Source organism: Scyliorhinus torazame, chromosome 13 (assembly GCF_047496885.1).
Source record: "Scyliorhinus torazame isolate Kashiwa2021f chromosome 13, sScyTor2.1, whole genome shotgun sequence".
Classification (NCBI taxonomy): Eukaryota; Metazoa; Chordata; class Chondrichthyes; order Carcharhiniformes; family Scyliorhinidae; genus Scyliorhinus; species Scyliorhinus torazame.
Genome location: NC_092719.1, coordinates 177,236,137 through 177,261,676, shown reverse-complemented (window position 1 = coordinate 177,261,676; position 25,540 = coordinate 177,236,137). Strand labels below are relative to the sequence as shown.

Genomic DNA, 25,540 nt, shown 5'->3' with positions numbered 1-25,540 from the left:
CCTTATTGCCCCTCAGGTTTGTTGTTATGGCTTAAACGCAGCTATTACAATGGACTGCCGCAGAATGATAGTATGAAGACTGCAGCCAGAATATTGGGCACTGACCATGTATTTCTGCTCATGGTCACATACCAGCTGGATATTCAGGAAGTGGTACCTCTTTTGGGTTGTTCATTGCTTGCTGCGCCTTATTATTTAGGAGCCTGCTATTTTGCAGAGTTTACAAGCGGTGCCCGCAAAGCGACATGTGTTCAGTCAGTGGTACCATGGAGAAGCCTGCAATCCTCATGATGCAACTTGCTTGCTCTGTCTGCTTCCCTCTGGTGAAAGAGAATTAAATGAACTTAATTCTCTTGGAAGTCAGAGTCTCAGCGACCTCCCTTTGCAACCGTGCATAACAAATTGGGTGATTTTGCCAATATCACTTGCTCCAGCCTGGAGGAGCTCGATCACCACCACAGTCACAGGCAACGCCATCCTTGCCCTACTCTGAGGTTACATTTGGGATTGGTAGATATCAGTGATTTGTTTAATGAATCTGACAAACTGTTCTTCATTGAGGTTCAGGGAGGGAATTGCTTCCTGATTTATGATCATCTGTTGAGTACCCATCTTCCGCTTCTTCTCCCTCTTCCTACAGCATGTCCTGCTCTGTGTCACATCTGCTTATTCCCCCAGTCATGTTGCAGTTCAAGGGACATGCACCCATGTCTGGGATCCAGTGATTTATTGTTGAATCAGGATAAAGTCCTACAGCAAATGCCACACCGTTCCCTGTGGACTTTAGCAACTTTAAAGAACTCTAGAAACTATTGAACACTTACTGAACATTTATGCAATCAAAGCAACAGTCAGTAGATATCAATCATCAACTAACATGGAAGTAGTTGCTGATCTCTTTAAATAGTCCCAGAATCTATTCCTTTCTGCTGATGAAGCATATTCAGCCTTGCAAGGTTAAGAGAGGATGTTAGCTGGATCAGTGGGCCCCAAAATGGCATTAAATCAGCACGACACACTGATTGATGCCACAATCTGTCAGACTCTCCCTGCGTAGCCATTGGCCATTGGCATGTTTTACACCAGAAATTTGCATACACGCTACAATAGTCATTTTGGAGATTAAATTACTTTCATTGTGCTGTAATACTGAGTGCTAAGGAGCTACCGTTCACGGTCCTAGCATTGCTTAATTTATAATACTTAAACAGTTCAATGATCTAAAAGTGGGAGGTGGTGGCGTAGTGGTATTATCACTGGACCAGTAAACCAGAAACTCAGGGTAATGCTCTGGGAACCAGGTTCAAATCCCGTCACTGCAGATGGTGCAATTTGAATTCAATACAAAATCTGGAATTAAAAGTCTAAAGATGACCATGAAACCATTGTCGATTGTCTTAAAAACCCATCTGGTTCACTAATGTCCTTTAGGGAAGGAAATCTGCCACCCTTACCTGGTCTGGCCTACATGTGACTCTAGACCCACAGCAATGTGGTTGACTCTTAACTGTCCCCTCAAGGGCAATTAGGGATGGGCAATAAATGCTGGCCCAGCCAGCGACGGACACGTCCCATGGACGAATAAAAAAAAATGTTTTATTTCATTCTTGTGTTTTTTGAGCTTTAAAACTATGGCAGTCCCAAACACGTGCATACTTTACCTTCCAAGAGTAAATATTTCTCCTATTAGATAACTATTGAGATTTTCTTTACAAACTAACATTCTTAACCAGTAGGGAACATTTAAACCCATGCTTAAATATATATTTTGTAAAAAAGGGACAAAAGAAGATACAATCATAGAAATTTTCACACTTTTCCCAAAGAATGTTTGCATTAAGACTATTCTGGAATCAAAACATTGTAGATTTACCATAGTCTAGCAACTGGACAACATGAGGCAGCTATATATTTCATATGCTCATTAAGTTTATCACTCAGAAATAGCGGAGGCGATTCTCCGAGCCCCGCGCCAGGCCGGAGAATCACCGCAACCACGCCACGACGCCCCAACGCTGGCGCGCGATTCTACGAGGTGCGGAGAATCGGCGCCATTTGTGCCGCCGCGTTTGGCGCAGGGCCGGCCGCGGGCCGCTGGAATTGGCGGGGCCGCCGATTCTCCGGCACGGATAGGCCGAGCGTCCCGCCGATGCCGTTCACCCCTGGTTGCTGCCGGCGGGAACTCTGCGGGAATGGTCGGGGGGCGGCCTGTGGGAGGGGGGGGGGGGAGGGCTCCTTCACCGGGGGGGCCTCCGATGGGGTCTGGCCCGCGATCAGGGCCCACCGATCGGCGGGCCGGCCTCTCTCCCTCTGGGCCTACTTTATGGCGCAGCTGGCCCCTGAACATCGACCCCATGTTGGGTCGGGGCCGGCGCATGTAAGAAGTCCCCCGCCCATGTGCAGGTTGGCTCGGTGCCCATTTGGCACCACGTAAGGAGGCTGGAGCGGCGTGAACCACTCCAGCGCCATGCTGGCCCCATGTCGGGGCCAGAATCCGTCGTGCCCGGGCCCGGTTCGCGCCGGCGTTCACGACGGCGTGAACACTTGGGCCCAATATTGGAGAATCGCCCCAGCATATCCTTAGTTATGAAAACAAATCTGCATCAGATTGATTCATAATATCATGTTTATATATGAAGGAGCTTACAGTGCCATCAATTCTGTTACATGGATCAGAATTAATAAGGTATCATTTTTTTGTTGTTGATTGAGTGTGGTTGCATCTACGCCCAGAAAAAGATGATTGGAATAGGTCCAATTGCTCCCAATTTCCAGAGTGGACATAAAGTAAGGCATTAGGCCCTTAATTTACATATGCAAAGAACCTAGATGGCCCGGGAGGAAGCCTGAAAATGCACCTCACTATGTTGGCTAAATCGATGCACAAGATTTAGGAGAAAGAAGACTCAGCTATCACACACCATACACAAATCCTGTATTAGCACTGTCTTACAATCAAGGATGTCACCCACAGTACAAAACCTTAAATCGGAAACTATAATGTGTAATTTCATATTCTTGTAAAACATTGTTGTCTGTGTTTTTAGCATTATGAACAATCTCCATTTTTCAACTACACAATGGATATCCTTAACATGGTCTTCACTGCTGTGTTCACTGTTGAAATGGTTTTGAAACTCATAGCTTTCAAGCCAATGGTAAGCATTTTTTATAACCTAATATAATCAAATGAAAATAACAGACAATGGAAATCTACATCAGTTGATCCACTGTAAATTGTTATCTTTTTCACATGTTTCCAGTTCCTTGAGAGGAAACTTACGGATGGATTTTCAATTAAATTTTGAGCTAATATGAGCGTGTTGGTAACATGATGACATGGAAAACGTGTGCATAGGTATCATTTTCACAGTAAAATAGCAAACATGAAATCTAGAAGGCACAAAGCCCACTTGAAAATAACCCAATTTATAGTATTTCTGACAGTAAATTCATCAGGGTGTTTTCAACAACAATGCCTGCTGCCAATCTGAGAGATGTTGTATTATTTTAATATTTCTAATTAAAAACAATGATACTTAAATTACAGTCTGTGTTTATTTAACCTGTTAATGTGTTTGTCTTGTGACACATATGACAGAATTTCCCATTGGATCGATGTAAATACAACAATATGGAGGAGTAAGAAGTTATCTTTTCACACCTCATTTTTTTTTCATTGGTTTTGTCCATAATGTACATAGATACCTGATCCAGATTTGAATTTTTGGGCATGCAATATATCATATTCATAGGAAAAAGTAACATACAGCTATCTGATTTTTTCCCCCTGCTGCTTATGCTGGGCCTTAGAGTGCAGGTCCATACTGTGGATATTAACTTACACACAGTTGATTAGGATTTATTGTTAGGATTTCCAGTTTGAGATTTAAATCAATATAACCCAATAATGCTACCCGCCAGAACAAAACATTTTGAAATCAATATTTAACACAAAAAAGTGATAATGACACGAGTGAAAAATTTAGCTTGGTGTATGCCTAATTTTGTTGTGCTTTTCATATTAAATTTGTTATACAATTTATTTCTCTAAAGTAGGATCATAGGAACATAGAACTTGGAGCAGATCATTCAGCACTTTGAGCCTGTATTGCCATTCAATACGATCATGACTGACCTGGCTGTAGTCAGCTCCACTTTGCTGTCAGCCTCCCAGAACCCTTGACTCCCTTGTCTATTAAAAATCTGTCTAACTCTACCTTGGATAAATTCAATGATCTGGTCTGAGAGAGAAAAAAACCTCTCCTCTTGTACATCTAAAACGGTACAACTCTTATTCATAAACTGTGTTCCCTGGTTCTAATCTCTCCCACAAGTGGAAACATTCTCCCAGTATTTACCCCATTAAATTATCTCAGGATCTTATATGTTTCAAAAAGGTCATCTATCATTCTTCTAAACTCCAGTGGGTATAGGCCCAACCTGTTCAACCTTTCTCCATAAGATAAGCTCTTTGTCCTAGAAATGAATAGAGTGAGCCTACTCTACTGCTTCTAACATAATTCTACATTATTTTCAAATAAGGAGACCAAAACTGTACACAGTTTTCTAGATGTGCTCATATCAAGGCCCTGTATAGCTGCAGTAAACTATTAGTACTTTTATATTCCATTCCCTTTGCAATAAATGGCAACATTCCATTTGCCTTCCTAATCACTTGCTGTACTTGCATATCAACTTTATGAGCCATATACCAGGACACCCAGATCCCTCTGTACCATCAAATTCTGCAATCTGTCTTCATTTAAATAGTATACTGCTTTTCTGTGTTTCCTGCTAAAGTGTACATGTTTGCATAATACTCCATCTGCCAAATTTTTTCCCACTCACTTTAACCTATCTATATCCCTTTGCAGGCTCTCTACCTCCTCTTGGCAACTTACCTTCCTACTTTCTTGAATAAAAATGTCACATTAGTTATTTTCCAAGCCACTGGGTCCCTTCCAGAATCGAATTATATTTGCAAGATTATAACCAATGCACCAACTATCTCTGCAGCCATTCCCTTTAAATTATTCCCTCAATTTCAATTGGGGCTCCCAGCCCTTCCAGCAGATCCTCATCCACCCTCGGGAAACTCAACTGACCCAAAACCTGCCTCATCCCCTCCATCCCCGCCGCGGGTTCCGAGTCATATAATTTGCTGTAAAAGTCCTTAACCTCATTCATCCCCACTGGGTCCAGGACCGTATTCCCACCTCTACTCTTTACTCTCCCTATCTCCTTGGCCGCCTCCCTTTTTCTGAGCTGGTGCGCTAACATTCTACTTGCCTTTTTCCCATATTCCTAAATTGCCCCCCATGCCTTCCTCAGCTGTTCCACCGCTTTCCCTGTAGTCAACAGCCCAAACTCCATCTGTAACCTCCGCCGCTCCCTCAGTAGCCCGCATCCGGGGCCTCCGAGTATCTCCTGTCCACTTGGAGTATCTCCTCAACTAACCTATCCCTCTCAGCCTGTTCCGCCTTTTCTCTGTGGGTCCGTATCGAGGTTTATTCCCCTCTGACTGCCTTCAAAGTTTCCCAAACCGTTGCTGCAGGGACCTCCCCCGTATCATTTATTTCCAGGTAGTTCTGGATGGACTTGTTCACCCACCCACAGATCGCTTCGTCTGCAAACAACCCCACATCTAGCCTCCATAGCGGGCGTTGTCCTCTCTCCAAACTAACCCGTAGATCCACCCAATGTGGGGCATGATCCGACACTGCAATTGCTGAGTACTCAGTATCCACCATCCCCGGTATTAGAGCCCTGCTCAGTCCACAAAAGTCGATGCGAGACTTGTGGACATGTGAGAAAAAAGAAAACCCTTTCGCCCTTGGCCGTGCAAACCTCCATGGGTCTACTCCCCCCAATCTGTTCCACAAACCCCTTCAATTCCTTTGATGTGGCTGGCATCCTCCCTGTCCTGGATTTTGACCAGTCCAATTCCGGATCAGTGACTGTATTAAAATATCCCCCCATGATCAAGTTATGTGACTCTAAGTCTGGAATCTTACCCAACATCCGTCTCATAAATTCCACATCATCCCAATTTGGAGCATATACGTTCACGAGTACCACCCGCAACCCCATTAACTTCCCACTCTCCATTATGTCCCTAACACCCCATGTCTGACACGATTCTCCCTGCCTCGAGTGCCACTCGTTTATTGATCAAGATCGCTACCCCCTGGTCTTTGAGACCAGCCCTGAGTGGAATACTTGGCCAACCCTCCCCTTTCTCAATCTAGTCTGGTCTATAACCTTTAGGTGTGTCTCTTGTAACATTGCCACGTCCGCCTTCAGCCCCCTCAAATGCGCAAACACGCGAGCCCTCTTGACCGGCCTATTCAACCCTCTAACGTTCAATGTAATCAGCCTGGTCGGAGGGCTGGCTCCCCCAGCCTCCTCGAGCACCCCACCTCCCCCCCCCCGGCATTCGCCGTCCGCGACCTCCCATTTGTCCCCTCGTAACAATTCCTCCCCTGTCAGCAAAGCAGCTCTCCCCCCCCCCCAGTAACAGCACTAGAAACCCAACCCCCCATTTCAAGCTCCAGCTTAACACCTGCTCGCCCCCCACTGTGCTTCCGTGAGTCAGCTGGCTAAGCTGACTTGATAGCTCCCACCCATGGCACCAAACAGTCTATTGTCCCCATTGTTCTCTCCTCTCTCCCCCCACTTGGACAAACATATTCAAAGCATCACATTCCCTTGTAAACAAACATCACAAAAAACAGTGAATAAACAGCCACAGAGAAAACAACCCCAGAAACCGCCCTCCCCCACCGCCCCCAACCAGCTCCCAGTAAGACAAAGTTAACTTTAGCCATCGAAACAGCCCCATATTGCATATAACACTACTTATTCAAACCAGCACAAAAGTGATTTTCAACAAATCGCCACCACAGTGCTCCAAGGATTCAGTGTCTTTAGTTCACCTCCAGGGCACGATTCTCCGACCCCGCACCGCGTCGGAGAATCGCCGGGGGCCGGCGTGACTCCCGCACCCGCCGTGTCCCGAATTCTCCGCCACCGGAGATTCGGCGGGGGCGGGAATCACGCCACGCCGGTCGGCGGAAATCCCCCGGCGATTCTCTGGTCCGCGATGGGCCGAAGTCCTGCCGCTGTCAACTCATGCCAACCGGCGTGGATTGAACCACCTTTCGAACGGCGGCGGGACAAGGCGGCGCGGGTGGGGTCCTGGGGGGGGGCGCGGGGCGATCTGGCCCCGGGGGGTGCCCCCACGGTGGCCTGGCCCGCGATCAGGGCCCACTGATCCGCGGGCGGGCCTGTGCCGTGGGGGCACTCTTTTTCTTCCGCCTTCACCATGGTCTTCATTATGGCAGAGGCGGAAGAGACCCCCTCCACTGCGCATGCACGGGGATGCCGTGAGCGGCCGCTGATGCTCCCGCGCATGCGCAGCACGGCAAAGTCATATCCGCGCCAGCTGGCGGGGCACCAAAGGCCTTTCCCGCCAGCTGGCGGGGCGGAAATCAGTCCAGCGCGGGCCTAGCCCCTCAAGGTGAGGGCTTGGCCCCTCAAGATGCGGAGAATTCCGCACCTTTGGGCGGCGCAATGCCGGACTGATTCGCGCCGTTTTTGGCGCCGGTCGGCGGACATCGCGCGATTGCGGAGAATCCCGCCCCCAGTCTTTTTTCCTTGATGAAAGTCCATACATCGTCTGGTGCTTCGAAATAAAAATCCCATTCTTCATATGTGACCCACAGACGGGCTGGGTAGAACATCCCGAACTTCACACCCTTCTTAAAGAGGGTCGTTTTTGCCCGATTAAACCCAGCTCGCCTCTTGGCCAAATCCGCGCCCAGGTTTTGATAAATGCGTAACTCACAATTCTCCCACTTGCTGCTCCATTCTTTCTTGGCCCACCGCAGAACGTGTTCCTTGTCCAGGAATCGGTATAAACGTACCACCATCGCCCTCGGCAGCTGGCTCGTTCGCTCGGGCCCTCGCATCCGATCACATAGGCCCTCGCATCGGATCCCTCACTGCCTTCAGGGAGGCCGACGGTTCTCAGATTCTGCCCCCTGGACCTGTTCTCCAGGTCCTCCAGCTTCTCCTGCATTCTTTTCTGGCGGTCATTCATCATCTCCACCTTGGTCTCCAGCACGGCTATGTATTCCTCGTGCTCGGACACCTTTTTCTCCACCTCCTGGATCGCACGTCCGTGGGTTTCTTGACTCTGCACCACTTAATCAATCGAAGCCTTGATCGGGTCCAGCATGTCCTTCTTAAGCTTGGCGAAGCAATCTTCAAAAAACCTCACCCCTGCTCCGTCGACCATTGTGCCGTCTCCCCTCGGCCCTGCCTCTCCGCATGCTTTCCCGCATTGCCAGCTCTGCTCGCGTCTTCCTTGTCGGACTTTGTCTTCTCACACGGCCACTTCTGGTCCAATTCTCCATACACTGGAGGGGGATTTCTCCTCACTGTCTCACTCTTCACTGATTTATCCAATAAAATCCGGGGGGAAATGGGGTCCGTCACAGACTGGAGCTATCAAATGTGCGACCTACTCCTCCATGGCTGCCACCGGAAGTCCCTGGTTCTTAAAATTTGACCAACCTTCTGACTTACCGCTAATCTTTACTATTTATGCTGAATAATAGAATGCAAATCTAAGCTGTGGATATTAATTATTCCAGTTATTGGGATTTATTGTTCTGATTTCCAGTTTGAGATTTAAAGCAATATAACTCAATAATCCTATCCACACGGACCAGATGTTTTGAAGATAATGTTTAGTACAAAAGTACTGATAATGGCAAGTGAAAGGTTTAGTTAAGCATATGCCAAATTTTGTTACGGTTTTCATAATAAATTTGTTGTAAGATTTACTTCTCAAAAGGAGGAGCATAGGAACTTAGGACTTAAGAACAGGAGTAGACTGTTCAGCCCTTCAAGACTGCTCTGCCATTCAATAGCCTCATTGCTGATCCATTGTGGTCAATTGAACTTTTCCACCTGCCCCTCCTTAACCCATGATTCCCTTGTCTATCAAAAATCTGTCTTAACTCTGCCTTAAATAAATTCAATGGCCCAGTCTCCATTACTGTCTGGAGATGAGAATTCTTCTTTTTCTTTCTTTCAATTTGATACTAACCTTAATTTCTTTATTCAGCCATGAATCTTTCCCCAATTTCTTTTTCCAATTAATGGGAAATTTAGAGTTGTCAATCTACCCACCCTGCACATCTTTGGATTGTGGGGATGAGACCCATGCAGACACGGTGTGCAAACTCCACACGGACAGTGACGCGGGGCCGTGATCGAACCCGGGTCCTTGGCGTTGTGAGACAGCAGTGCTAACTACTGTGTTGCCGTGCCGCCCCATTCAGCCATGAATGATGCATCCTTCTGAAAGAGTTTATATCTCGCTGGGATAAATCTTTGCTGAGAGTTATTCAATGTATTCTTAAAAGTCATCCAGTGAATCTCAACTGTCCTACTTTTTAACCTAGTTCCAAATTACTTTTGCTACATCTGCCTTCATATCCTTATTCAGGTTTAAACCACTAATCTTAGATTGACACTTTCCTTCAAACTGAACAGTGCACTGTTATCTTCAAAAATACTGAAAACCTGCACTGTATTATTGAATATGATGCCAGTATTACAGGAAATAATGACATACATGACTGAAGCCATTACCTGTCAACATTACCTTGGATCCTCTGTGCTTCTCCACTGTTTTGCTTAGCATTACAGTACGAATTATGTTGTCATTCAACCACCCTATAAAATCAATGGCAATGTCCACATTTTCTGCATCAACACTGATCAGGTCACCACTACCACAGACTGAGCAAGAACAGCATTGATGACTTGGCAGTGGTGTGATTTTTAATTGAAGGAAGAAAAGTGAATACTTTCCTTGGAGATCTTCAACAAGTTGGTATTGACATTGTAAATATGTACTAACTTAATGACAATTTTATTTACTAGATTAAATCAAATTGCACATATTTATGCAGATGCGACATGTCATAAAAGATGGTGGCTAACCTGAAACTGAAGTTGATCCTTTGTCAATATCTAGGGGCAGGATTTTCTGGTCCTGCCAACACTAGGGGCAACACCAACAGCAGCACCAGCTGCCTTCTCCTCACTCGCACGCCTCTCCAAAGGGCAGAGGTGATGGAGATTGAGATTAGCTGGAAAGAAGGGGAACCCTCAACACAAGGTCAAAAGGCGATCAACACATGTGAAAAGGAGATCAGTCCTCCTAACATGTCTTTGTACCAGTATCTCAGGCGGTTTAGGCTCTCATGGAAGGCCACTGTTGACATCTGCAGCATGATGCAGTTAAGACCTCCTTCCCACCACCAGCTGCCCCCACTTTGCAGTCTCTGCTTCTCATCATGGAGCAGATGTTTAGAAGTGTTTGTAATGCCTTGGGTGCAAAGGAGGAAAGGACAGTATTTGTGGAGGGTGACTGTGAGGTACAGGTGAAAGCGAGCAACAGGCTGAGAGTGAGTGTGAGTGTTGGCTGTTCAGATGGGAATGTGAGCCACCTGCAGAAAAAAAGAATGACTGGATCTGCAAAGTGTCTTGGCCTGAGGAGTGCTGTGCAGGAGAATGTTGGAAAAGTCAAACTGCGAGGCTTGCACATGAAAGTACCATGTCACTCAGCTGTCATACTGTCCTGAGATAGAACCTTTTCCTGTACTGTGTCTATATTGGATGAATGGCAAATCTGCTGTTGATTTCCGCAGATACGTCCACCCACATCTGCTTAGTTGGAGAGGTTGTCCACTTCCTTCCATCTTTAGGAGAGATCACCTCACTGCAGCTCTTAGGTTTCACAGCAGGACCCTGAAATAAGAGCGATAGACCTGCAGAGCAGCCTTCCCAGGTCTCTCCTCCACTGCTGTGGTTACTGCATCTTCAAAAGTCCAAGTGCTGTGCACCTTTGTAACTCATGCTGTGGCCTCTTTGATTAGAGATTTTACCTTTGACAGAATAGATGTGTCATGCCAACCAGCATCCCTGATTAGCAAAAGAATCCAGAGGCAGGATGTGGCTTTGGGAAAGACCTTCGGTAACGCCTTCCAATTAGTAAATCGAGTTCCCGATCTACAAATTTTCCCTCCAGGGTCAAAGTGCAGAAGATTCTGCCTTTGGCGATAATGATGGTTCTTCTACCATCCATGTTGTTTTAATCACCTTTGCTTTAACATTTAACTTTGGATAAACAACCATATAATTTACATAAAACAACATGGTATCCTAGCTGGAGATTTGCACATATTCTCAACTATTTGAAAATGAAATGAAAATCACTTATTGTCACAAGTAGGCTTCAAATGAAGTTACTGTGAAAAGCCCCTAGTCACCACATTCGGCGCCTGTTCAGGGAGGCTGTTACAGGAATTGAACCGTGCTGCTGGCCTGCCTTGGTCTGCTTTCAAAGCCAGCGATTTAGCCATGTGCTATACAGCCCCATTAGTTATTTGCGTTAAGGAATTAATTCATTGGACTTTGGCTGCATGCTTCTAAATGACCATGTTCCTTACTGTGGAGCATTCTAATGAATCCTTCATTAAATCTATGAGTAATTTGTCCACTCAGGTCTCACAAGTCGAACATTGTGGCTTTTGTGGCCAAATGTGTCATTCCAGGAATAGTCAGAGAAATATTTTATTTACCTCAACAGTTATACATGATAAGTTTTCATTCTATCTCTTAAATGACAATAAAACTCTGATTAGGCATATTGTTGACTTATGTCCACATTTACCCTGATTTTGTCATTTATAATGGAATAAAAACTTTAAAAACATCAATAATACATGAATTTAATGCAAAAACATGGATTAACTAAATACCACGAATCAAACTGGAAATCCTAGCAAGTATTCACTTTTAAATAAAAGATTATATCCTTCACATGGCTATATGCCTTGGGACAAACCCCTATATGCTGATCCCTTACATAAAATTCCATCCTTTTTCAACAAACTATAAAATCAGATGTTTGTTCTGTTTACGTTCAGGCAGTGTCATCAAGTAATGTACAGAATATTCAAATGGGTTTATGATAGTGCCTGCCTCACACAAGTTGAGAAATGAAATGATGTGTAAACATAGGGGACAGTAAGCTTAAATTAGCCTGATTCACACCTTGTCCTTGAAGATAAATATTATGCTCGTTGTTTCAATTTCTCTTGTTCTGTAATTGATGTACAAAATGCATTTTATGTTTTCAAGTGGTGAAAATAAGAATTTGCACATTATTTCCACCAGCATAAGTCATTATATTGTAAGAGATATTTTAGAAGATGAAGTTTGCTAGCTCAACTTGGATCCTATTTACTGCCAACTTTCATGAATAATTGAAAAACATTTCTTTCAGTTTTTATGAATTAACTAAACAGTTAATTTTGAGGAGCAATCTAAATTATTTTCGCTAATTTTTAGAAATATATTTAAAGCTTCAGAAAAGCATATGATGCAAGCAGTATTAAACATTTTCCTGTAGCACCAATACCGTCATGCCTATATGCCACACCTTTCTATTGCACTTAAACATATCTTTCACTTAGCTTGAATTAGTCCTTTAAGTTTGGTGTTCAAGATAGATGGTGCTCTAGTCTAGATACCTCTGAAAACTTCTACCTTCTCTCCATAAGAGATGGTGCTGTTCACGATGTGATCTGTACTGATGACAAGGACGTCAGGTCTCAGAAGTAACTGCCAACATCAAAAGATGCTATTTGCTTTGCTGCTCAAAGCTCTTCGCCTCTCCACCACTGTGACTGAAATCCTCCTTAATCTCAAACCCTGGGCGAAATTCTCCCCCAACGGCGGGATGCCCGCCGACTGGCGCCAAAGCCGGCGCCAATCAGACGGGCATCGCGCCGGCCCAAAGGTGCGGAAGTCTCCGCATCTTTGGCGGCCTAGCCCCAACATTGAGGGGCTAGGCCGACGCCGGAGGGATTTCCGCCCCGCCAGCTGGCGGAAATGGCGTTTGTTGCCCCGCCAGCTGGCGCGGAAATGCGGCGCATGCACGGGAGCGTCAGCGGGCGCTGTCCCAGCGCATGCGCGGGAGCGTCAGCGGCCGCTGTCAGTTTCCCGCGCATGCGCAGTGGGGAGAGTCTCTTCCGCCTCCGCCATGGTGGAGGCCGTAGCGGAGGCGGAAGGGAAAGAGTGCCCCCACGGCACAGGCCCGCCCGCGAATCGGTGGGCCCCGATCGCGGGCCAGGCCACCGTGGGGGCACCCCCCAGGGTCAGATCGCCCCGCGCCCCCCCCCCCAGGACCCCGGAGCCCGCCCACGCCGCCTGGTCCCGCCGGTAAATACCAGGTTTGATTTACGTCGGCGGGACAGGCACTTCCTGGGCGGAACTTCGGCCCATCCGGGCCGGAGAATCCAGCGGGGGGTCCCGCCAACCGGCGCGGCCGGATTCCCGCCCCCGCCCAATCTCCGGGAGCGGAGACTTCGGCGGGGGCGGGGGCGGGATTCACGGCGGCCAACGGCCATTCTCCGACCCGGCGGGTGGTCGGAGAATGACGCCCCTTGAATTCCAAGGCCCTGTTCCAATATTTAAAACACCTGTGTTGCTGCGCATTGTTGCAAGTTTTTCTACACATTATTCAATTTTAAATCTTATTATGTTGATCCAGTAATGAATATAAAAAGGTTCTATTTATTTTCATTGGATCTAAATTCACCATTGACTTGCAAATATCACAGATTATTGTTGATTTGTACATAAAATAGACATACATTTCTTACTGACTTTACCTATTTCCTACACCATGCAGATTGAAGTGGCTATACTTGTCTAAATAAGTAATGTAAACATTTTCACAGATTTACAGCATTAATTATTGAAAGTAATTAGTTGTAGCCTTTTCAGAAGGCAATGACTTTTGCTGAAGGATGGTACTCATCCAACTGGGCATGTTAAATGTGAGCCTAAGCCATGAGTATCATTAGACTCTGAAATAATAAGGGGCAGCACAACCATGTTCAATTTTATCTTCATCTAATATCCATACACAAGCACTTTCCAGAGAGGAACGACTGGATACAGGTCAACGTTTTCCCCTTTGAAAGCCCAGAGTAATTAAGATCAATTACAGCAACCTGATTGCCGTCTTAATTGAGCACCGGCCATGAATTAAGCCTACAACTTTCTAGATCCACTTGGTTTAGGAATACGATGCAGTGCATTCATCTGCTGAACCATCAGAAATAATACCCATCTGGACTATTTGTAGTCCTCACTTGCAACACTTGGAAAACCTTCCACTCTAAGAGGTTTAATTTGCTCTGAGTGCATTGATCGTGAATTTAACGAAGCTGAATTTTTTCCTTATCTCTTTAACACGTTCGTAAGAATCATACATTCTTGCAGCTTGAATGAATGATAACTAACGAACAGCTGAGCAACCGATCAGAAAATGGTGCTGCATCACTTTCTTTTTTAGTAGACATGTAAGCATTTTTGCTTAGGGTATCAAGCCATCTTTGGAGATGTGGCAGTTCGGATTCCCATTGAACGAAGAAAGATTCAGAAGATTCCATGATATTGACAAGGATAATTTTATTATTGTGAATTATGTGGGAATGCATTCTCCTTGGTTGATGCAAACATGGATGAGAGCATAAACCATCGCACTTGCAGCAAAAAATGAAAGAAGCTTTTTGATTATCAGAAAATCTCCAAGGTAAGTAATGATAATTATTGTCAATTACGTTACACTTATATGGGAAATGGGGCCAATCATTTTACAATAGCAACAACTTGCAGTTATTGGGTAAAATTTTCCCAATAAAAGGCAAATTGTTAGGTTCTGACTGAAAACTGTAGGTTTTCTATCCAGATCTTCTTCCCTTTGTCCGGACAAAGCAGGGGGGCGTGATTTGCGCCGTCATTCTTCAGGGGCAGGGCCTAAAGATGCCAGCAAACCCGGCTCCACAAGTATCAGGGAGCACCATTCTCAAAGTTAAGAGACAAGCCCTCCCCATGTCCGACCCCAACGGACATCAGAACCCGCGAGCACAAATCCCTTTATGGCTGCTAACTCTCACGAGAAAGCCATACAGGATTTGCGCTGGGGTGATCTCAGAACGAGATCTTCCCCCACTCTCACTGGGTGTGAACCTGATTACATCGATGGCAGATGGGGACCTTGATGGAAGGTGTGCAAAGAACGACAGATGTTTTGAATCTGCAGGAACCAGGAATCCATCCATGAGCCTCAGCCCCTGCTCAATTCACCATAGCCCTATCACATACCTATCAACAATCTCTATTGAAGCTTTCTCCAGACATTCTTATGCTAACTGCATCCTTGCACTTACCACAGCTGCAAGCATCATAACTGCATCTCACAGCTTGCACGCACTGCCAGCTATTCAACCATGAAAGCCACATCAGCCAAACAGATTGCACAACACTCACTAACACACATTCCTCTTCTGCAAGACAAGGTGGGGCACAACTGGAGGCAGCAAGGTCTAACCAGAAGAGGGCAGGTGTGCTAAAATGTCCTATCCCTCAGAAACAAAATATTTTTGACTATTATTGAGATGCCCTTTGCTGACGCTGTGGCCAATGAAGGTGCTGAAACCATCAAAGCTGATGGTATCCTCACACCGAATCCTTAATCTCACATCCCACCTCTGATCCCCCTAGTTCCACAATCCTATATTCCCTTCCCATTTATAAGCTACAGATGGTTCAAGCATGCACCATTTACTTTCTTTCCCCCTTCTTATGATCGATGTAGAGACCGATAACTTTTTGAAAAAATCGATTTGAATCTCCAGTTAATAGCTGAAAGAATGATACAAAACGATTTCATGTTTTAAGACTTTTACTGTGACAAAAGTCTCAAAGCACAATTTTCTAAACACTGAGCGTGAAACTCTGTTGCCCAACGCCTAAATCGTGATCAGTGATCGGGCAGAGAATCAGTTCTGACGCCGGAATTGGGGCCGGCATCAATTTGACGCCGGTTTGCGATTCTCCGCCCCCTCCAAAACGGCATCATCGTGAGGCGTGCCGCACGCATTCGCAATGCCATTGGCGCTTCATCGACCAGCCCAGCGACGATGCTCCACTCCCGATGGGACAAGTTCACGCCGGTGCGGGACACGTGTGGTCTGCGCCGGCGCGCCGGCAACAGACTGTGTCCAGCGCCGCCACACTCAGCCGAGATCCGTACCACAGGCCGAGGGCTGTCTGCTAGGGCTGGCGGGACTGTGCAGCGTGGCCAGGGGATGGGCTGTGGGGTCGTTGTTTGCCGGTTAGGTTACGCGTACGGTCGGTGCCATGTTGTATGGCATGACCAGTCCAGGCGTCAGCCGTGCGCATGCGCTGTCCAGGACCCGGACGTTCTCCGGCCGTTTTCGGCATGATCCGCAGGCATTTCACGCGGTTCCGGTGCTAGCCCCTCACTGGTACCGGAATCGGTGCGGGGTTCGCGCCGATTTGCTGGTCGTGAAACACCATGGCCAGGATTCTCCGACCCTGCGCCGGGTCGGAGAATCGCCGGGGGGGAGCACGAGTATTGCACCACGCTGCTCTGATGCCGGCCCGCCGATTCTCGGGTGCCCGCGGGATCACCGCTGCGCCAGACGGGGGCCATTAAAAGCCCCCCCGCCGATTCTCCGCGCCTCGACGAGCCAAGTGCCCGCCGAGTTCGGCCGAGTCTCACCGGTGTGGGTTATGTATGGTCTCACCTGGCGGGACTTCGGAGTTCTGGCTGCGGGGGCCGTCCTGTTGGGGAGCGGGGGGGATCCGACTCTGGGGGTCCTCCATGATGGCCTGGCCCACGATCGGGCCCTACCGATCGGTAGGCGGGCTAGTTGTGTGGGGGGCCTATGTTCCTCCGCGCCTGGCCCCTGTAGGGCTCTGCCATACTGGCCGGGGCGGAGACGGTAACCCACGCGCATGTGCGGACTCGAGCCGGCCGTGGCGTGGATATGCGTCGGCCATGGCACGCCGGCTTCCGAGCGCCAGAGCAGCGGACACCACTCCGGCGCCATACTAGCCCCCTAGGAAGGGGTGCATACACGGGCCTGACGGCCCGTTGACGCCGGAGTGGCTCGCGCCACTTTTGAAGCCGGCATCAGAACTTGGCCGGGGGATCGGAGAATCCCGGCCCATGGGTCCCACACTGGCCTCGCCACTTAGCCTCAGAAATGGAGAATACCGTCCATTATCTTTGGAGGCAACTTTTTTCACTTTGGTACGCAGGAGTGAGAGAGAGAGAGAGACGGAGCATTCCTTTCACTTCCAAGGTTTAAAAGTGTCTGCCCAGTTCTCGTAGAAAGCATCATGCAGAAACCAATCACTGAAAATTGTCAGACAGAACACTATCTCTGACCAACCCACCGGTTGCCAGCTAATCAATAGACCAGCTCCCTCCAAACCTGATTTCGAAGATCCACTCAGTGCCGAGGAGTCTGACTTCTTGCCAAAACCAAAATGTGGGAACATACGTGTACTCACAAGCAGGTTGCTTCAACTTTGAGTCTGCTGCTTAAAGGCACATTCCAATTATGGGTCCACAAATAAAATAACATAAGAGGAATGGGAACAAAAGAACTAAACAGGAAGGACTCTTACACTGGCACAAAGGTATTGGAGCTCTTTCCACCCCCCTGCACCCACTCCCCACAGTACAATCATTCCCCCCCCCCCACCTGCTAACAGTGGCAGTATTGTTGACGCTTCACCCCCCTCTCTGCCAGCTCCCCCTCAATGCCATCTTCCATCGTGACTGCAAGTTCTTCCCCAATGCCCTTTCTCCCCCCGTGACTGAAAGATCCACCCCTCACCTCAATGGTTGCTCCCCATCACTGCAAAGCCCCTCCCCCTTAAAGACCCCACCGCGCTCCTCCCTTCCCCCCCCCAAATATAATGGGACCCCCCCCATTGTGCTCCTCAGAGGGTCTGCCCCTGGCGCAGGTTGGCACAGGCTGGCATGGCAGATTGGCACTGCCAGTTTGGCACCTGTGCTGGAGGCAGTGCCAATCTATGTCATGGAGCAGTGCCAGGGCACCAGCGGATATGTCCCCTGGAGGCTATACAAATGTTAGGGCCTGGATGCAAAAAAGATCCAATTCTGACTAAACTAAAGTATGTGATCCTGAACGGTGGATTCCGAGGGCACCCCTCAGAAGAAATGAAACCCTATCAGACTAAGAAAGACGAGATCAGTGTTGAGGATGGTATCAATCTCTCGGTGTTCCAAATAGTTCTCCCTCACCCAGAGTGACGTCCGATACTTATAGAACTCCATTATGGCCACCCTGGAGTATCAAAAATGAAAATGCTCACCAGAGTTATATCTGGTGGCCCAGCCTCGACTCAGACATCACGGACTTGGTGAGATAGTGTGAACTAAACAAGAAGAATCAAAACCTCCCTCAGCCTCCCTACATCCATGGGAGTTGTCTGGCAGGCCATGAGTGTGAGTGTGCACGGACTTTGCCAGTCCTTTTATGGGTTCCATGTTTTTGATCCTGGTATATGCATACTCCAAATGGTTGGGGATGCACCACAGGAGCTCAATCTCCTATGCTACAATCCAGAATACCAGAAGTCCTGGTTTCCAATAATGTCATTGCCTTCATCGGTTGTGAGTTCCAAAACTTCATGCTATCCATTGGCATCAGACACATCAGAACAACACTTTATCATCCGTCGTCAAATAGATTGGTGAAACGATGGTACAGGCTTTGAGAACTAACATGAAGCAACAACCTGCAGCATCATAGAGACCAAATTGCACAATTTTAATTCGACTAAAGGATCACTCATCACACAACAACAGGAATATTCCCAGTGGAACAGCTAATGGGACAGCGGCTTCTTACAAGAATAAGGCTACCATTCCCAAACATGGCGGGGAGAGCGGATGCCACACAAGAGAATCAGAAAAAAAATTCCGACTCTGCAAGAACAGAAAGAACATTGCAAACAGGAGATCATGTTTACGTGAGGAATTCAGGAGATCATCCCAGCTGGGTCCCTGGGATCATAATGGAGAAAACGGGGCCAGTGTTATACAAAGTGAAGGTCCAGGGTAAGATTGTAAAGAACATTCTGGACCAGCTTAGGGGTGCATATCCGTCCCCAAGCAAGCCTCATTACCGCCATGGAGATGGCCGCCGCCAGCGCTGGGCAACAGTTAGAAGCCGACCCAGCGTCCGTTCCTCCGGATACAAAGAACAAAGAAAAGTACAGCACAGGAACAGGCCCTTCGGCCCTCCAAGCCTGCGCCGACCATGCTGCCCATCTAAACTAAAATCGTCTACACTTCCGGGGTCCGCATCCCTCTATTCCTATCCTATTCATGTATTTGTCAAGACGCCTCTTAAACGCCACTATCGTCCCTGCTTCCACCACCTACTCCGGCAACAAGTTCCAGGCACCCACTACCCTCTGTGTTAAAACACTTGCCTCGTACATCTCCTCTAAACCTTGCCCCTCGTACCATAAACCTATGCCCCCTAATAATTGACCCCTCTAACCTGGGGAAAAGTCTCTGACTATCCACTCTGTCTATGCCCCTCATAATTTTGTAGACCTCTATCAGGTTGCCCCTCAACCTCCATCGTTCCAGTGAGAACAAACCAAGTCTATTCAACCTCTCCTCATAGCTAATGCCCTCCATACCAGGCAACATCCTGATGAATCTCTTCTGCACCCTCTCCAAAACCTCCACATCCTTCTGGTAGTGTGGCGACCAGAATTGAACGCTATACTCCAAGTGTGGCCTAACTAAGGTTCGAGACAGCTGCAATATGACTTGCCAATTTTTATACTCAATGCCCCGGCCAATGAAGGCAAGCATGCCGTATGCCTTCTTGACTACCTTCTACACCTGTGTTGCCACTTTCAGTGACCTGTGGACCTGTACACAGGATCTACTCACATTTGGAAGCAAGTGGTCGTATTAGTGAGAGGCAGCACGGTGTTGTGAAGGGGAGGTCCTGTCTCACTAACTTGATAGAGTTTTTCGAGGAGGTCACAAAGATGATTGATGCAGGTAGGGCAGTGGATGTTGTCTATCTGGACTTCAGTAAGGCCTTTGACAAGGTCCCTCATGGCAGACTGGTACAAAAGGTGAAGTCACACGGGATCAGAGGTGATCTGGCAAGATGGATACAGAACTGGCTAGGTCATAGAAGGCACAGAGCAGCAATGGAAAGGTGCTTTTCTGATTGGAGGGCTGTGACTCGTGGGGCGAAATTCTCCGTTATTGGCGGAAAGTCCGCCGATCGGCGCAAAAAACGGCGCAAATCCCACTTGCGTCACGTCATAAAAATGGGACGATAGTCTCCGGCCCGAAATGGGCTAGCAGCGAGGTAACGGGATCCGCGCTTGCGCAGTGGTTCACGCCGTCCAGGAGCTGGGAGTGGTCCCGGTCATGCGTGCCACCCAGGCTGACACCGCACAGGTGGCGTCCGCGGTGGAGGCAATGGTTGCGACGGTGTCAGACATGGGGAACGGTTTGCGAGGCCTGGGGCCTTCCGTGCAGGCGGTGTCTGTGGCCCAGGAAATGGCTGCCCTCTCACAGGAGGCCATGAGCCAGTGCCAGCGCCAGATGGCAGAGGCGCTCAACGCCATAGCCCAGTCTCTGCAGGCCATGGCCCAGTCTCAGCAGGCCATGGCCCAGTCTCTGCAGGCCATGGCCCAGTCTCAGCAGGCCATCGCTGAGGGCATCGGCGCCAGTGGCCATGTGCGAGCCGGCGTCGCACTGTCACAGACAGGGTTGGCCAACACCCTGGTCTCATGGTTGCAAACCTGCCAGACCCCTGTCGATACCAGCACGGGCCTCCAGGACTGGCAGCGCCAGATGTCGGGGGGGCGTCGGATGGCCAGTCCGTTCGCATCCCCCACCCATGTAGAGGCCTGGGGGCCATCGGGCACCCCGAGGGAGGAGGAGGTGGTGTGGTCCGTCCCGGCTCCCTCTGTAGGGGAGGTCCCGGTACACCGCGACACCTCGGACTCCCCCCCCTTCCGTCCCAGGTGCATCGGGTGGGCAACGGGCAGGACAGGCTGGCAGCTCGCCATCCCAGTCGCCCGGGCCGCAGCCTGGCCCATCTAGGCCAGGACGCCCCAGGAAACGGCCGCCAAAGGGATCCAGTGTCAGAGGGCAGGAATCACAGGAGTCCACCTCCAGTTCTGCTGTACCGTCTGGGGAACCACGTAGACGTTGTCAAAGGGCCCGTAAGGCCAAACAATTAGACACTGAGTAAGTTGGCACGGGTGCAGGGCACAGATGAGTTTTAGGGGCTAGGGCACGTGCATGAACTCCTTTGGTTATTAAAGTCAATGTTACACCTACCGAAGCTGCCTTTGTGCTCTGTCCAAAGTGTGCGGGCGTGTCATGTACGTTGAGCGCAAGTGTGTGTGTGAGGGGTGGTCTTACCTCAGCCCCAGGTGAGTCTGCCCCTTCCCCCTGGGCCGCCATCAACATCCCCCGGGCAGAGGACAGGACCGTGCGCTGCAGTGTCACGGCCGCATGCAGGGATGGTCCGGGTGGATGGTGGTACTGTGGCCATGGGTCAGACATAGTCCAACGATGTAGAGCCAGGAGCTCATCGCAGAGCGGGTTGTCATCATCCTCCATGGCCTGCTATAGACACGCGTCCACCCGCAACTGTGTGAGCCCGGCCCGTTGTGCCGCCGGTGGATCGGCAATGGGGGGGGGGGGGTGCATGGGGGGGGGGGGGGGGGGGGTGGGGTTGGGGAGGGGGGTGAGGGTGCTGGGTGGGTGGATGGGTGTGGGGTGTGGGTGGTCGGCTGTTGCCATGGTGTGCGGTCTGTGGCCATACTACCCGATTCCCACGCCCATCTAGTCAGTGAAGCGGGCGGCTATCAGTCTGTCCCGTGCCCGCTGGGCCAGCCGGTAACGGTGGACAGCCACCCGCCTGTGTCTACCCCGTCTGCCCTGACCATTGCCCCCATCCGCCTCATCTGGGGAGGACTGTGCCTCTTCCTGCTGCTCTTCCACTCCGCCCTCCTCTGCCTGCGGCACATCGCCCCTCTGCTGGGCTATGTTGTGCAGGACGCAGCACACCACAATGATGCGGCCGACCCTATCTGACCGATACTGGAGGGCGCCCCCAGAGAGGTCCAGGCACCTGAAACGCATCTTCAGCACGCCAAAGCACCTCTCGATCACTCCCCTTGTCGCTACATGGGCATCATTGTAGCGGTTCTCCGCCTCATTGCGTGGCCTCCGTATAAGCGTCATCAGCCACGATCGCAATGGGTAGCCCCTGTCGCCCAGCAACCAGCCCCTCAGCCGGGGATGGCGTCCCTCGTACATGCCGGGGATGGATGACCGCGACAACACGAATGAGTCGTGTACACTGCCTGGGTGACGGGCGCAGACGTGCAGGATCATCATGCGGTGGTCGAATAGGTCCCCTTCCTATTCATCGAATAGGTCCCCTTCCTATTCCTGTTATCTGCAGGTGGCCGCACGGCGACGTGCATCCCATCGATCGCGCCCTGGACCATGGGGAACCCGGCCACGGCAGAGAAGCCCACGGCCCGGGCATCTTGGCTGGCTCGGTCCACGGGGAAGCGGATGTAGCGGTGCGCCATGGCATAAAGGTCATCTGTCACTGCCCGGATGCACCGGTGCACCGATGTCTGCGAAATGCCGGACAGGTCCCCACTCGGTGCCTGGAATGACCCCGTTGCATAAAAGTTCAGGGCCACCGTAACCTTGACGGACACGGGGAGAGGGTGTCCCCCGCCAGTGCCACGCGGTGACAGGTGTGCCAGCAGGTGGCAGATGTGTGCCACGGTTTCCCGGCTCATCCAGAGTCTCCTCCTGCATTCCCGGTCCGTGAGGTCCTGGTATGACTGCCGGGGCCGGTACACACGGGGCGCCCTCGGGTGCCTCCGTTGCCGTGGGGCCGCGACGTCCTCCTCCCCCTCCTCGTCCTGTCGGTCAGGTGTCCCTCCAGCCTGGGCGGCTGCCGCCTGCCCCTCTGCGGCAGCCTGCGCCGCCTCTCTGGCACGCTCCTCCTCCTCCTCATCCAGGGCAACATAGACATGAGCGGCTGCCACCACGGCGGCCAACATCGCTGGATGATCTGAAAACATGACGGCCTGGTGGGGGGGGGAGGGGAACGACGACATGTCATCATTGCCCATATGCCCTCCTCCCCCCAGCCAGGTGGCATGGACCGCGTGGGTCCAACTGTTGGAGGCTGGCACCTGGCCAGGTGGACCAACTCATTTGCCCTCCCATCACCCTCCTCGGCATGGACCCCCTCCCCAACCTCCACCCCAGCACGGACCCCCTCCCCAACCTCCACCCCAGCATGGTCCCCCCCCAACCCCCAACCTCCACCCCGGCACGGACCCCCCCCCAACCCCCAACCTCCACCCCGGCACGGACCCCCCCCAACCTCCACCCCGGCACGGACCCCCTCCCCAACCTCCACCCCAGCACGGACCCCCCCCAACCCCCAACCTCCACCCCGGCACGGACCCCCCCCAACCTCCACCCCGGCACGGACCCCCTCCCCAACCTCCACCCCAGCACGGACCACCCCCAACCCCCAACCTCCACCCCAGCACGGACCCCCCCCAACCCCCAACCTCCACCCCAGCACGGACCCCCTCCCCAACCTCCACCCCAGCACGGACCCCCTCCCCAACCTCCACCCCGGCACGGACCCCCTCCCCAACCTCCACCCCAGCACGGACCCCCCCAACCCCCAACCTCCACCCCAGCACGGATCCCCCCAACCCCCAACCTCCACCCCAGCACGGACCCCCTCCCCAACCCCCAACCTCCACCCCAGCACGGACCCCCTCCCCAACCTCCACCCCAGCACGGACCCCCTCCCCAACCTCCACCCCGGCACGGACCCCCTCCCCAACCTCCACCCCAGCACGGACCCCCCCAACCCCCAACCTCCACCCCAGCACGGACACGCTCCCCAACCTCCACCCCAGCACGGACCCCCCCCCCAACCCCCAACCTCCACCCCGGCACGGACCCCCCCCCAACCCCCAACCTCCACCCCGGCACGGACCCCCTCCCCAACCTCCACCCCAGCACGGACCCCCCCCAACCCCCAACCTTCACCCCAGCACGGACCCCCCCCAACCCCCAACCTCCCCCCCAGCACGGACCCCCTCCCCAACCTCCACCCCAGCACGGACCCCCTCCCCAACCTCCACCCCGGCACGGACCCCCTCCCCAACCTCCACCCCATCACGGACCCCCCCCCAACCCCCAACCTCCACCCCAGCACGGACCCCCCCAACCTCCGCCCCAGCACGGACCCCTCCCCAACCTCCACCCCAGCACGGACCCCCTCCCCAACCTCCACCCCAGCACGGACCCCCTCCCCAACCTCCACCCCGGCACGGACCCCCTCCCCAACCTCCACCCCAGCACGGACACCCCCCCACCCCCAACCTCCACCCCAGCACGGACCCCCCCCAACCTCCACCCCAGCACGGACCCCCCCAACCCCCAACCTCCATCCCGGCACGGACCCCCCCCCCAACCTCCACCCCGGCACGGACCCCCTCCCGGCACTCCCCCGGAGCCCAGCCTACTCTAACCACCCCCCCCCCTGCCCCGCCGCACACACACACACAAGCCGAGACACACCTCTCCTCACGCAATCAGTCTGCGGCCACGCCATTTCCTGCCCAGAGCAAACCCCCCAGGCCGTCATTCACCTCCTCGCTGGTCGGCGTGAGCCTGGAGCACCGGGTCACGCCGATGAAAAGGAGGTTTGATTCACGTCGACGTGAACGGTCATCACGTCGACGGGACTTCGGCCCATCCGGGAGGGAGAATATCGGCAGGCCGACAATCGGCTGCCTTGCGCAGACCCGTGACATTCTCCGCGGCAGCGGCGCCATTAACGCCCCGCCGACTTTTCTCCCTTTGGAGACTTCGGCGGGGGCGGGGGCGGGATTCACGGCGGCCAACGGCCATTCTCCGACCCTCTGGGGCGTCGGAGAATGACGCCCGTGGTGTTCCGCAGGGATCAGTGCTGGGACCTTTGCTGTTCGTAGTATATATCAATGATTTGGAGGAAAGTGTAACTGGTCTGATTAGTAAGTTTGCGGATGACACAAAAGTTGGTGGAATTGCGGATAGTGATGAGGACTGTCAGAGGATACAGCAGGATTTAGATCGTTTGAGACTTGGGCGGCGAGATGGCAGATGGAGTTTAATCCGGACAAATGTGAGGTAATGCATTTTGGAAGGTCTAATACAGGTAGGGAATATACAGTGAATGGTAGAACCCTCAAGAGTATTGACAGTCAGAGAGATGTAGGTGTGCAGGTCCATAGGTCGCTGAAAGGGGCAACACTGGTGGAGAAGGTAGTCAAGAAGGCATACGGCATGCTTGCCTTCATTGGCCGGGGCATTGAGTATAAAAATTGGCAAGTCGTGTTGCAGCTGTATAGAACTTTAGTTAGGCCACGCTTGGAGTATAGTGTTCCATTCTGGTCGCCACACTACCAGAAGTATGTGGAGGCTTTTGAGAGGGTGCAGAAGAGATTT

At 51.0% G+C, this 25,540-nt stretch overlaps 1 protein-coding gene across 1 annotated transcript in view; it reads left to right on the top strand.

Moving 5' to 3' along the window:
* The window catches only part of cacna1db (calcium channel, voltage-dependent, L type, alpha 1D subunit, b), a 1,216,201-nt gene that overhangs the window by 938,316 nt on the left and 252,345 nt on the right, over window positions 1–25,540 (top strand). The window contains exon 30 of the mRNA XM_072472487.1: window positions 3,048–3,158. Within this exon, the coding sequence (XP_072328588.1) occupies window positions 3,048–3,158 (111 nt within the window). The remainder of the gene's footprint in view (window positions 1–3,047; window positions 3,159–25,540) is intronic.